We start from the raw sequence: 13,071 nt of genomic DNA on the forward strand, positions 1-13,071 counted from the left end.
CACAAACACATACGTGGCAGATGAATCCTCTTCTACCATCATGGGAACTTCTTTTGCCAAGGACTGTTTCTGGGCCAGTGGCGGCTTTTGGGGTTGGATGAAGAATTTTCCCTTTTTCAGGCACCCCAGATGTTCTTCCATAATTCTGCCAATATCCAAGCAATTAACCCTCTTCAACCCACACACCCCTTTAGGGTAACAGATTTGGGAGGTGGAGTTTGGCCTTCTCTGGCCAGAGCTGCACTCCCCTTACAGGATTAGGTTTGAAGGATATGGGGGGGGGCATGTCCTGTTAAATCCAGCCCCGTCCTTAGAACCCCAAGCAATTTTCACAGCTTGAAGCCCCTTTCACCAGTGATGGCTACAGCGCCAGCTTGATGCTCCTCTTGGAAAGAGAGTGAGCTGGGCTCAGGTACCGCACTGTTTGGCCATGTGCCCTTGAAGAAGACTCAGAAACTTTGACTAGTAAAGAACATGGCAACTGAGACCAGGTATATGGAAGACACCTGGCCAGTCTTAAAAGCATCTGCACTGGGCACAGCTCAAGGTGTTAGTTCTTACCTTGCCCAGTGCTGATGCTTTTCCAAGCTCCCCCATCTTCTGAAGCAAAGTTGGTAGGTGAGGAAGGAAAGGGCCGTCCAAGCAGTGGAATGCTCTCCCCGAGGTGGCTTGACTGCTAGACACTCTGCTCTCTTTCCAATGCCAAGTGGACCTTTAAGCTGATTTAAATGTGCTCCAAAGCTGGTGTGCTTTTCGCAACTATTCGACTACTGCTATTTTAACTAATTAATGCTGTTATTTGCATTTTTTTAAGAGCGAGTAGCTCTAAAAGCCTTTGGACCAAAGAGCAAAATGTGCACTTTTGTAATGAAAACAATCAAGCAGATTGTCCTTGTTCCAGCTGTCTTTGCAAGCCCTGGGCAGCTGAACACTGAGCCTGCCCTAGAATTATGGCCTCGGAGATATATAAAGTGCCTGTATGTGTATATATATGTTATCACATATGTTAGGATCTTGTGAAGAGCATCTGCTTCCCACAGCACACCCAGCCACCCTCCTTTGAGTATCTCCAGACCAGATCCTGCAAACGTGCTCATGTCAGAGCACCTACCCTGGTGGAAGAGGGCGCTCCCAGGTGGTGGTCTTTGTGTTGTGGTCCACGTAATACACTCTCCCATTTGGCAGCTCTCGTTGCTCCCACCTGAAGGACAGAAAGAGAGAAGACACAGAGTGAGAAGGGGACGGAGGGCCCATTTTGTGAGCCAAGGCAACCCTTGTTGCTATTACTTATTTCTAGCATTATCCAGAGCATGAAGAACTTTGTGACTCTCACTTTGTCTATGACTCCAACAGCCCTGTAAAGTAGGCACAGTGCCTTACTCAAGCTGCTCTATGAGCAAAGGCACAGGACCCTCTCCTCTGCACCCACTGGCTCTAACTGTATAGCAATACTCCAGCCAGATCCAAGGGTGCATGTCAAGGTCTGGGGGCCCCAACAACTTCTGCAGGACCTACAGCTTCCAAAAGGCATCAGCAGGCACACATAACATCCCATCTTTGTTTTGCTTTGGCCAATCACAGCACGATTAAGGAGCAATCCCTGATTGGGCAACACTTTCACGAAGAACAGTCTGCCATTTAAACAACAACGACTCATAAGGGCTAGAAACTTTATTTTTAAAAAAACAAAACAGGATATATGAGACGATGTTACTGTGGAGATGCAAAATGCACCTCTTAAATATCCCCAGCCAAACTGCAGAAGGCTCTGCAGAGGATCATAAATGGCCACCAATCTGCAAGAAGGAATGCCTTCCACTCCAGAGGGCAGGGCACTGCCATGCCATAAAGCCAAGACGTGGCTCAGGAAGGTGGCTGCCCAGGCAATCAGCTCGCCATCCTCCCGGGCTACCTCTGCTCTGAATGGAGACGAGGCTTGCTGGTAGCAAAACAGCAGTACTGAGGTCACCTTGCCGTCCAAGCGAGACGCCCTGCCTTACGTAAAGAACCACAGGCCGCGCCTGCTGCAAGGGAGCATAATGCACCTCTTTGTATGCACGAGACGAGGCGCGAACTGGTGTACACGCCGCCGTGTTAATGAGAGCCGCTGTCCCCGACGCAGGAGCAACGCTGATAGGAACCAGATGCAGGTCGGGGAGGGGCGGGGGGAGAGGAGGTGTCTGTTCTGCCGTCAGCCCAGAGGGAGAGGGAGTGAGCAAGAGAGCCTGTGTGTGACAGCAGGATGCCCCTTCCCCACAAGGACCCCAGCTTTGCACAGCAGCACCCCTTCTGGTCCTCCTCACTGAGGGCCATGTCGTGGGTCTCCCAGGAACATGAACACCCCACCCCCACCCCGCATATGGAACAGTTTAGTCCCATGGCTTTCCACAGCCTCCTGCCCTCCCCGCTCCAGCTGTATGTATGTGAGAGGCTTTTGTGCTTGCCACGTTGAGTGCAGATGTTAAGGGAGAGCAGCATAAAGGCAGCCTACAGCACCCCCGCCCCTCTGATGGGCTACCTCCCGGCAAGCCTGTTTATGCCCATGCAAATGGAGTGGCCTGAAGCAGGCGCCCGGCGCAGCCAAGCAAAACACTGCCGGGCTGCCAACAGGAGGAGCTGGAAGCGGCCTGCATGCGCGCGCATTCACACCAGGGCTTGGAAGGGCCTGTGGACTTGCCCCACCAGAGGCCCTGAGATCCCTCAGCCACAGAAGCAGGGGAAACTTGGCTTGTACACAGCGCAGTCCCCACCCAACACCCACACAAGCTTCTCGCTATATAGCAGGGGACCGTCAGCACCAGGATCCTTAAAGGAAGGGTGTCTCGGCCGTAGGCTGTGGGTTGCACCCTCCATTTCAGGAGCATCTCTGCATAAAGGCGTCAGGTGCCCCCCTTGCCTCCTGGACCCCAGGCACACCGCAGTACGTGAGCAGGAAGGGAGGAGAGCTCCAGCAGGAAGAAAGAGCCTTTTGAGACGCCCTGGACTTTTCCAGCTGTCTGCAAACAGGAAGTGGCTGAGGCCTGAAAACAGTAGCGCTCACACGCCCGGCATAAAGGCGCTCTGAGTGCTGGCCCCCCAATTACCTGCAAGTGATGCAAACACACACATGAGACTCTGAACCAAGAGGCCAGAAGGAAAACAGATGGCTCCCTTCATCGGAAATGCAGGAGTCAGGAGGTGGTGTTTAGGCATTGGAAGGCTCAACAGAAATAGCCACATTGCAGGACCAGAAAGGATGGAAGGAAGGAGAACAGGTGCAGCTGAGGAGCCACAACTGTCGAGTTCACAACTGAATCGTAACCCTGGTAATCCAGACTCTGCTCCCAGATCAGGCATCCTCAGAGCTGGACCTCAGTCACAGCCAGTCCCCTTCCTCCCTAGAACTCCAGGCCTTGCCAAAATACTGTAACATTCCTCTAAGGATGATAATACTTAGCAGTCATATTTCTTAAATGCTAATGCAGAAGGGGATTCACAGACATGATCACAGTAATCACTGAAACTGTCTTCTGAGGTAGGCCTGGGGCCCCATCCTGCTTAGAAAGAGAGAACTTTGGAAGCGACAAGAGAGCAGGAGTTCCCGCTAGGATAAACTTTACTCCTAGCGAACAGCCTCTGATTCAGAAACATACTTTTTAAAGGTTTCAACTCCCTGGTGACCCATCCCAACCTCCCCCTAGTTGGCTAAGGGCATTCATGCCGTGGCCAAGGTGCCCAAACAGAGAGCAGGACACCACTTACCCAGAGGGCAGCACCTCCAGAGTCTGTGCTGCTGGCTGAGAAGGCTGGGCCTCTGAGCTGGGGGCAGATTCCCCTGCCCTTGGAGAGTCATGAGCTGTGCCAGAGCTGGAGGTCGCGCCTGACACAGCCTCAGGTGGCACAGCCTGTTCATCTTCAGGGACATCGAGGGTGGAACTGGCAGGTTCACCATTCACTGAAAGAGAGGGGAGCAATTATGGCAGAGTTGAGGGGATGCTGATGCCTCCTAAGAACATAGCAGGAGCCATCAGGCCAAGGGCCCATCTAGTCCAGCATCCTGTTCTCACAGTGGCCAACCAGATGCCTGTGGGAAGCCTGCAAGCAGGACCTCAGCAAAAGAGCACTCTGCCCTCCTGCAGTTTCCAGGTGCCTCTGACAGTGAAGGCAGAACACAGCCATTTGGGCCAGTAGCCAACTGTAACCCTGCCCTGAATTTGTCTAATCCTCTTTTGAAGCCATCCAAGTTGGTGGCAAATTCCATAGCTTAACTGCCTGTTGTGTGAAGAAGTCCTTCTTTCTGTCTGTTCTGAATGTTCCACCATCCAGCTTCCTTAGGTAGCATCATGTTCTTGTGTTGAGAGAGGGAGAAAAACCTTTCTCTACCCAATGTCTCCATGCCATGTGCAGTTTTAGAAACTCCTTTTGTATCACCTTCTACTCGTTTTGTCTCTAAACTAAGCAGCCCCAAATGCTGCAACCTTTCCTCACAGAGGAGTTCCTCCATCCCCTTGATCATTCTGGCTGCCCCTTTCCCAACGGTCTCCAGATCTACAATATCCTTTCGAAGGTGAAGCGTCCAGAAGTATACACAGCATTCCAAATGCGGTTGCATCATAGATTTTGATAACAGCATGGGCCGTTTTAGTATCAATTCCAGCTACCACGCACTGGGCCAACATCTTCATCAAGCTCTCCACTAGGACCCCAAGGTCTCATTCCCTGTCCATCGCCATCACCCTGAAAGGGGCCCAGAGTTTCCCCAATGGCAACCTCTGTCTGTAGAGCATAGCCGGTCAAGTAAAACTAGGAAAGTGACATGGGGAGATAATCTTTCATCTACAGGTAGCACCTCAAAGTTATATCAATGCACGTGGGAGAGCACAAGTGAGGTGGCACACAGGGCTGGCCTTACAGCTTCAGAGGAGAGACCATCACCTCCTCCTCTCTCTCCACTCTCACCTGTGCCATTCACTGTGCCACTCTGGGTCTTGCCTGCTGGCTGCTGCTGGGCTCTGGGACTGGGGCTTTGCTCCCCGTTGGCCGTGCTCTGCCTGGCCACTCCAGCCACATGTCTGTGTGCCCTGCAAAAGAAACAGTCGAGAGGTGAGGGAAGTGTCTCCTGAGTTTCCACAGATCATTATATTCCTTGTAGACAGGAGGGTGGAAGGCTGATGGCTGGGCCTGTTCTCCGTGACATTCCACACCTCGTCCTGCACCAAAATAGCACAGATCAGTCATGCAAACTGAGTCCATGGACATATAGTTGAAAGATCATGGCGATTACAGTTACATAATAGTCACAACTGCAAGTGGAATGGAGGGAAGAGGGTAAGCAAACATTACAGGGACCTGACACCCCACCCAGGTTTTTGCAGTTTCATCAGGTTTCTGTCAACAGACATAAGGACTAGAAACATGCCAGGAGGAAAACAGAAGACAAGAGGAGTTTGCGCTGGTTTGAGACATTCCGCATCTCTGCACACAGCAGGAGTGTGTGGAAGTCATACTATGTTATCCTCACAACAAACCTGTGAGGTAGGTGAGGCTGAGAAAGAGAATGACTGGCCCAAGTTCGTAAGAATGTAAGAACGTTTACATTTCTAAGTCTGTAAGTAGAACCCTGCTGGATGAGGTCAATGACCCATCTAGTACAGCATCCTGTTCTAACAGCGCCCAACCAGATGCCTGTTATGGGAAGTCTGCAAGCTGGATCCAAGTACAACAGCCACACTCGGTCCACCTGCGATGCCCAGCAACTAGTATTCAGCGGAGGTGGGTCTTTCTGGGGGCTCCACGGCTGGGTGGGATTCTGAGCCTGGGCCTCTCCAATCCTAGCCTGACATCCTCTAGCTGCTATAATACTACCTCCACCTTGGCTGGAAACTCTCCATGTGTCTGTTTTCATAGTGCTCTTATACAATGTTCAAAATGTGGAGAGCAAGTTTATTGGACCTGCGTTAAGCTTCCATGTGCTTGTCTGATTTTTTTTTTTTTAAGAAATACATTAAGGGTTAGAAGAACAATGCAAAACCAGGACAAAATCCTGGACAGTTTCATATTAGTCCGCGCAGAGCAAGGTGGTAAGGTTTTTGGCACAGGACTTGCGCAGACATCACTAGGAATGGCTCACCCACCCCACCCTCTGGGGATAAACAACCTCTGGACCTCCAGGGGTGTTTTTTAGAAACCCAAATTGCCCATTTCCGCTGTGTTGCGCAGGTCGTGTAGGCCCAAATTAGCCGTCCTGCCAAGGCTGTCTTCCTACGGGGCTCCTAACTTGGCATCGTCTTTTAATAGACGTGTGGAAATAAACCAGAGGTCACATGGCAGAGCTCACGGGGAACAGCAGCTGCTTAAAATAGGAGTCTGGAAAAGGGGGCAGGCAGCACCAGTGGGAGGAACAGGCTGGGAACAGCAGGCGATGGGGCAGTTTCCCCATAAGTAGAGTGAATGGGGGGGCAGGGAGCAGGGCTGATCCTGGGTAGAGAGGGGAGGCACGACCTGTAACAGGCCCTAATCCCCACTTCCAACACACATGCAGCGAAAGCTCCAGAGATCTGGCTTGGGGTCCAGAGAGTCAGGCTGTTTCAAAGTCAAGGAGGCGAGATCACAATAAGGGCCCTGCAGCAGCTGGGTCAGGTCAAACAGGGCCCATCTAATCCAGTGTCCTGTTCCCACAGTGGCCAACCAGAACCACAGGATCCCCAGGATATGCTGGCTGACCAAGACACAGTCTAAGCACCTCCCTCCTGCCGGTTTCTCTCCAAGTGCAGTTGGGGGGGGGATAGGAGCAAAGGGCATGAGGGGGAAAGGAAACCAGCACCAAGCTGACCTTGGTAGGAATGAGCAACCCCACTGGGAGAAGGACTCAGGGAAGTAGGAAGGGGAAGGGGGCACAATGGGGAAGGGGAACCAAGGACAGCAGAGAGCAAGGAGAAGGTCCCCTGTCCCCCCGCCCAAGGAGAAGCAGGAAAAAGACAGTGGAGGAGGGGCAGCCCATGAGGGGACCCAGCAGTGAGAGGGCCCATCTCTGCTTTGCAAATGCAGGGAAGCACTTTGCAAACAGGCACGAGTGATTGATCCTGGTCACAGGGTGGTGTTGCCAGCCCTCCTCAGCCAGGGAACGGGTAGGCGGGCAACGCACGGCTGAGAAATTCCTCTGATCTGTGCAAAAGGTGGTGGTGGTGGTAGAACGGGAGGGAGGACCACCAGCCACAAGTGTTTGTTTCTGAAAACGGAGCCCAAGGTCCCCCCTCCCATCCCCTTTTCTCCTTTCTTTAGAAACTGTTTACCAAGAGACACAGATCTGGGGTGGGGGGCACACTCACCCCAAACACGTCACCTTGGAACCTCTCTGATCAGAGACAGCACGGAAATGAGAGAGCAGGCACCTTTGTTGTAGCCTGTTTGCGAATCACCCTGAGATGTTTCTCAGCTGCTTATGGAAGCAAATCCCACTCTAATCCCACCCACACCAGTTTCACCCCAAAGCAGCCATCCAGGGAGGGAAGTGCTGCTCCCTAGGGAATTTGGCATCCCAGCATCAAAGTTTTCCTGCAAGGACCCAGTTTTGCAGAACAATGAAGAAACAGGCCAGGGACAAAAACTAAACTCCTTGTTGCCTGCCTCCGACCAGCAATGTCAGTAGTAGTAATGATGATGATAAATAAATAAATAATCTTATTTCCCCTGGAAGTAGAGGCTTAACCCTTAGAGTGAGTCATGCAGCTAGCTGCCTGGAGAGACCAGGATGCAAATCAAGGTTGCTCCAGATCCTCTTGGCCCATCACTCAGCCATCCATGCAAAGGGTCTTGTGATCCAAAGGTCAGCTTGAACTTTCCTTTGCAAGAGCTGCCCATTCCATGGGAGACTAAATAAGGCCCAGGAAGGCTCATGGCCCACTCGTGTGTCCAACGGAGAAATCATGGGACAGACTGAGGTTTTCACTGCTCCAGAGAACTCATCCAGAATCTGTCCAGCACCCTGATTAGATCCAACAGCTGCAGAGCCAAGACTGCAAGAATTTGCTGTGCCCCTCGGGGCATAAAGTTCTTTACACCGTTGCCCTTTTTAAAAAGAAGCAAGTCTCTAGACCTTATGGCATCAAGGAGAAACCTAGAATGTTGTGAGTGCTCTTGCCCTCCTATCCAGCTTGTCGGTTTCTCAGCGGGGCAGCTGGTTGGCTGCTGTGGAACCCAGAATGCTGGACTAGGTGATCCACCAGCCAGGCTCTTCTGAGGAAGTTCTTCTGAGCAGAACCACATGAAGGTTGCAGAAGATGCCTGTGTCTGTTTGGAAGGACCATTCCAGGAGCTTGGTGAGGGCCAAAAGTTCAACTCCCTGAAAGCTCTTCCCATCTGCAGAAGCCAAGATGTTTTATTCAGGGGAATCAAACTTCTTTTGGTGGAGGATTCGGGGGCTTCTGAGGGCCCTGCACAAACAGAACCAGGAAGGCACAAGGAAGCAGCCAGAGGAAAAAGGACACTGAGGGAGAGTTCTCCCTGGATACGGGACTGAGTGCTACAATGCAGGGAAGAATGGAACGTGGTGAAGGAAGCTGGTAGGTTGGCTGGCCACCCATCATCTCGGGAGAAGCAGTATGGTTCCCTTGCCAGTGGGGTGCTAAATTCAGCACCACACCGGCAACAGTACACAAACACAACACAGCTGCGGCCAGAGAGTAGAAGGAAGGGCCAAGCAGAGCCCCCTTGGCAAGCCCCTTGCCCTGCTTTCTGGGCAGCGGCTCAGAGCAAGCATTTTTTGCCAGGGTCAGCAGGCTCTGATTGGAAGGAGAAGGAGAACTATCAGTCTCCAGGGGACTTTGCTCTAAAGCCAAAGTACCCCTCAATGATTGCCTGGACTTTCCACACACCAGATAATGGGTGGTGCTAGAGCAAGAGAGCAAGGGTACCAAATGTAGCCCACTACCAACCGTGTCCTGGAGCTGCAATTCCCCTGCTACCAAATGCTCCTCTTGCCACAGAGGGATGCAGTAGCCCTTACCTGGTCTTCCCAACTCTGACCCACATGCACATGGCCCAGCCTGACTCCTCAAAACCTTGCAAGGCAGTTCCCAGACTCCCCCTGCCCACCCAGGCCTTTCTGGCCTCTTTCCTGCCTCTGTCCTGGCTTACCTCCCAATCTCCCTGTCCCCTTCTTTGTCTCTTTCCATCATGGCTTACCCTGCCCTGTGTGCTGACCATCAGAGGCTCCAGAGTGGCCACCTGCAGCCATCCAAAATGCCACGGCAGAGCAGAGGGGAACCCTTACCTGGACCTGCCGCCAAAGCAGTTGGTGCTGGGGGCCTGGTGCCTGCTCTCGGGGGACGAGGCCAGACCACAGGGGTCCCTCCCAGCTGCCTGGGACCCTGAAGGAACAAGGAAGCAAAGAACTGGTCAGAATAGGACCCTGGCAGGCAGGCCAAGAGCCAAGCCCTGGCAACAGCCAGTCAGCTGTGGGGAAAGGGGAGGGATGGCTGGACAAGGATGGAGGCAGCTGCTTGTTCTAAGCCTGCCTTTGTATATATACAAGCAGCTGTAATCTGGAGCTGAGGTGGAGGGGACGGGTGCAAACCATAGCAAATGATACAGATTATTATGACAGTTGAAACATGGGAGTCCTCATAGAAACATGAAGCTGGATGATCCCAGGGGCCACTGGAGAGCTGAGCTCTCCTGCCACCTCTGAAGATTCAGCAACTATAGCAGAGGCTGGTGGGCAACATCCACAACACAGCTTTGCCCAGTGGTGTTGTGGCATCTTTGGGTTTAATCTTTCAACTTCTCTCTCATCCCATCAAATGCAGTTCCTCTCACTTTCAGGAAAGACTCAGCTAGGATGGGTGAGGAGAAGAAGACCTGGGTCCCTTCCGGGGGGGGGGGGCAGCAGGAAGAGACAGACCAGCACCTTGGGACGGAAGAGAGGTGGCCTCCCTGGGATGGGAGGGCCTGTTTAACATTTTGAATGCCTGCCAGATGAGGTTCACTTCCCTGGACACAAGAGCTCCTCTCCATTCTGCTCAGGACAACTCAGGTACTAAAGTTCTGAAGAGCAACATTTGCTCTGGGGCTCAGTTTGGAATCTGAGAGTTTGGAACCTGCTCCTATTCTCTAAGCTGGGCTCAAGGACCTGAGATGATGCTGTAAATACTGCCTCTGCACATCTACAGAGTGATTCCCCTTCCCTGCCACCAGACCACACATGGCTGGGATTAGAGTACAGGGAAGGTTTGGCTCAGACCCGCCTGCCCCCCCTTCAGCTTGAACCCATCTGCCTCAGCTCCCGTCTTTCACAGGACATACCTCCATCAAAGGCCCCGCTGGCTGCCCAGGACCCTAGTGGCAGGCGGCTCCCCCACCCCACCCTGCCACACTCACCCTCCGTCACGATGTTGCCGTTAGGCAAGCTTCCCACATCAACACTGGGCCCATCCAGGAAAATGGTCAGCTCCCCACCAGAGACAAGGCAGCCTTTGTTCTCCATCTGCAGGTTCAAGGTCAGCTGCTTGTTTTCCGCTGTGAGGTACAGAGAGTGACAAGAGGGGGGAAAGCCATTACACCGGGAGAGTGGCCCTGGTGGACACAGGCCCATAAGTGGGGGCAGTCGGGCAGCCTCGTTCCCTAGACCTTCCAAGCACTCCAGCCCTAGCTAGCCTCACCCCAACACTTTAATCACACCATCCCTCCAGTGGCAGAGTTGGAGCTTAGCCCCTCAGCAGAGGGAACTGTAATGTTGGGGGCCGGGGAGGGCAGGAGCATATGCTGGGTACCTTGCTCCCCACCTCGGATGACAGAACCATCTCTGTAACCAGGGAGCAGCACAGGGAACTCTCCTCTGTGACATTAAAGGCTTTCCAACATGAGGGAGCTGAACCTACATCCCTGCTCTGCCCAGAAGATGCTCAGCAGAACAGTCAGGGTCAGGCCCAACACTTTTCCTGCTGCTGCTGCTGCTGCAGCTGCGCTTACTCCCCAGCACATTTCTTAGGCCCAGATCTGCCCTCAGACCCTCAGTCTCCTTGTGCTGGCTGAAAAGGAAGGTGAGGAGCACAAATGCCCCGAGAGGAGGCTGGCATCAAGGTGACCTGTGCCCCTCTATGGGAGAAGGAATTCCTCCTCCCCAGCACCCAGGGCAGGAAGACAAAGAGCAACTGATGTTTGTCCCCTGGAGAGAGAGGGCCAGGAGCCTTGGGCAGGCCCCCAAAGTTCACACCTGAGCTGCCTGGGGGCCTCCCTTTCACCAGCTGCACACGGGGCTCCAGCCTCTCTGTCCGCAGTGGTGGTGGCAGCTCCTGGTGTGTGAAGTGCAGCACAGCAGAGTCAGGGAGGGGGAGGTTTTGAGCCAGAGGAGCAGGAGGGTTTGGCCTTCCATCTCCCCTTGGGAAGACCCGCAAGGAGCCAGGCCCAGCCAAGGGGCCACCAGCATGCCTTTGGTGATGCAGGGAGCCTGTCCTCGCCCCTTTCTCTCCCCACTGCCCCACCTTGGCAGCCCTCTGCTCCTGCTGCAGGCTGCACAGAGCCCTTTTGTCCCCTGGCAGAGACAAGGTGCCTGTGTCTCCAGGCAGGGCAGCGAACACCACACTCTGCTTTCTTTAAGAAAATAAACACGCACGGGCCCCTCCACCACGGCCCATGGCCCAGGCACACATAAAGGGACCTTGCTGTTGCAGCAGCCGAGGGTCCCTCTGAGGCCGCACACAAAGCCAGCTTGTGTGCAGGGGGGACGGGCTGTTATCATACGGGGGAAGGGGCCGCCCCAGCCTTACATAAGGCCTCCTCAGTTCACTACCTCCGCTGCACCGCTTGGAGCCTCAGCGCTCCCGTTTGGCAGGGAATTCCTAGCCAGGACATGAGAAGGACCTGCGCTTTCCAGCAGTCAGGCCAGTAGGAGCCTGGGAAGGGAAGGAAAAAGGAAGGAAGTTCCAGCTGCTGGACAGGCTCCCCAGTGCCCCAGGGTGGACATGCCTGGAGCGATGTGAGCAAGACAGAAAAGAGGAAGGCAGCCCAAGGCTTAACATGGATGAGAAGCGATGCAGAGGGGAAAGGAAGGAGAGAGCTCCGCCTCCACCTTCTGGGCACCAGGAGCAGGGAGCCCTCAGGGAACGGAAGGAGCCTGTATTTGTGATGTTTAATATGTTCTATCATGTTCTAATTACTTATTGTTTGTAAGCCACTTTGGGATTCATTTGAATGAAAAGAGGCATAGAAATATAATAAATCAAATCAAGATGGTGGCCGATCGAACAAAGGCCAAAGGCTCTCTGGCCAAGGCAATCCTTGTCAGTTTGCACAGGCTTGGGGTATAAGAGCTTTCCAAGCAAAAGCAAGGGATGCGATCCCAGAGTTCCTGCCTCTTTTTCCTAGAAAGGAAGAAGGGGAGGCCCCTTTTTTCTCTGGCAAAGCCTTTCAGCCAGTGGCTCCCTAAAGTACAGCAGTCGCTGAGGGAAAAGCACCACTCTAGCCAATGAGGGGAGCGCTCTCTGGTTGGGTGCACAGGAACACATAGGGAGAAATAGGGTCAGAGAAAGCTGTCTGATGAGGGAAAGAGAGCAGAGAAAGTTGGTTTGTGGAGTTCAGGATTGTCTACACTGATTGGCCATGGTTCTCTAGGGTGTTGTAGACACCTGGGACCTTCCATATGCCCCTACTGGGTACAAATCCATCAAGCAGTAGCTTCATTTAGCCTACATGCTAGCCGTCTGTCAACAAGAATAGAAGGTTGGGAGGGAGTTCTGGTAGGGAAGGGGAAAGAGCCCCCCAGGCTAGTCAAGGACACTCGAGGGTTTAAAGAGGACAATCGCTGAGATGCAAGGCACCTTTCTGGAAGAAGCCTTGTACACCCAGCAGAACAAGCTTTGCCAGCTGGCTTGCAAGGAGAGGCACTACTATTACAGGGATAGCCAGAGGAAGGGGCAAAACAGGACGTGGGACCCCAAAACATGGTTGCCCACACAACTCTTTCCCAGCATCGGCCTGGCCACAGTTTAGTGAAGCCGTCTTTGAGGTTGGCTTTCCAACGAGGAGCCCATCCATCCAGCCAGCCTTACAACTTCCTCCTTGGATCCTGCTACTACTTTGTGTGGAGCAGGGAGC

General features: G+C 53.2%; 2 protein-coding genes across 2 annotated transcripts in view; one reads left to right on the forward strand and one right to left on the reverse strand.

Annotated features, from left to right (window-relative positions):
- Positions 1-13,071, forward strand: part of NQO1 (NAD(P)H quinone dehydrogenase 1) — a 187,833-nt gene that overhangs the window by 147,036 nt on the left and 27,726 nt on the right. The gene's annotated exons all lie outside the window — the stretch shown is intronic.
- WWP2 (WW domain containing E3 ubiquitin protein ligase 2) overlaps positions 1-13,071 on the reverse strand; it is a 41,166-nt gene that overhangs the window by 14,790 nt on the left and 13,305 nt on the right. The window contains 5 exon segments of the mRNA XM_083513610.1: positions 1,112-1,201; positions 3,742-3,934; positions 4,939-5,060; positions 9,251-9,347; positions 10,357-10,494. Coding sequence (XP_083369736.1) covers positions 1,112-1,201; positions 3,742-3,934; positions 4,939-5,060; positions 9,251-9,347; positions 10,357-10,494 — 640 coding nt within the window.

Source organism: Podarcis liolepis (assembly GCF_965112155.1).
Source record: "Podarcis liolepis genome assembly, chromosome: 7".
NCBI classification, from domain to species: Eukaryota; Metazoa; Chordata; class Lepidosauria; order Squamata; family Lacertidae; genus Podarcis; species Podarcis liolepis.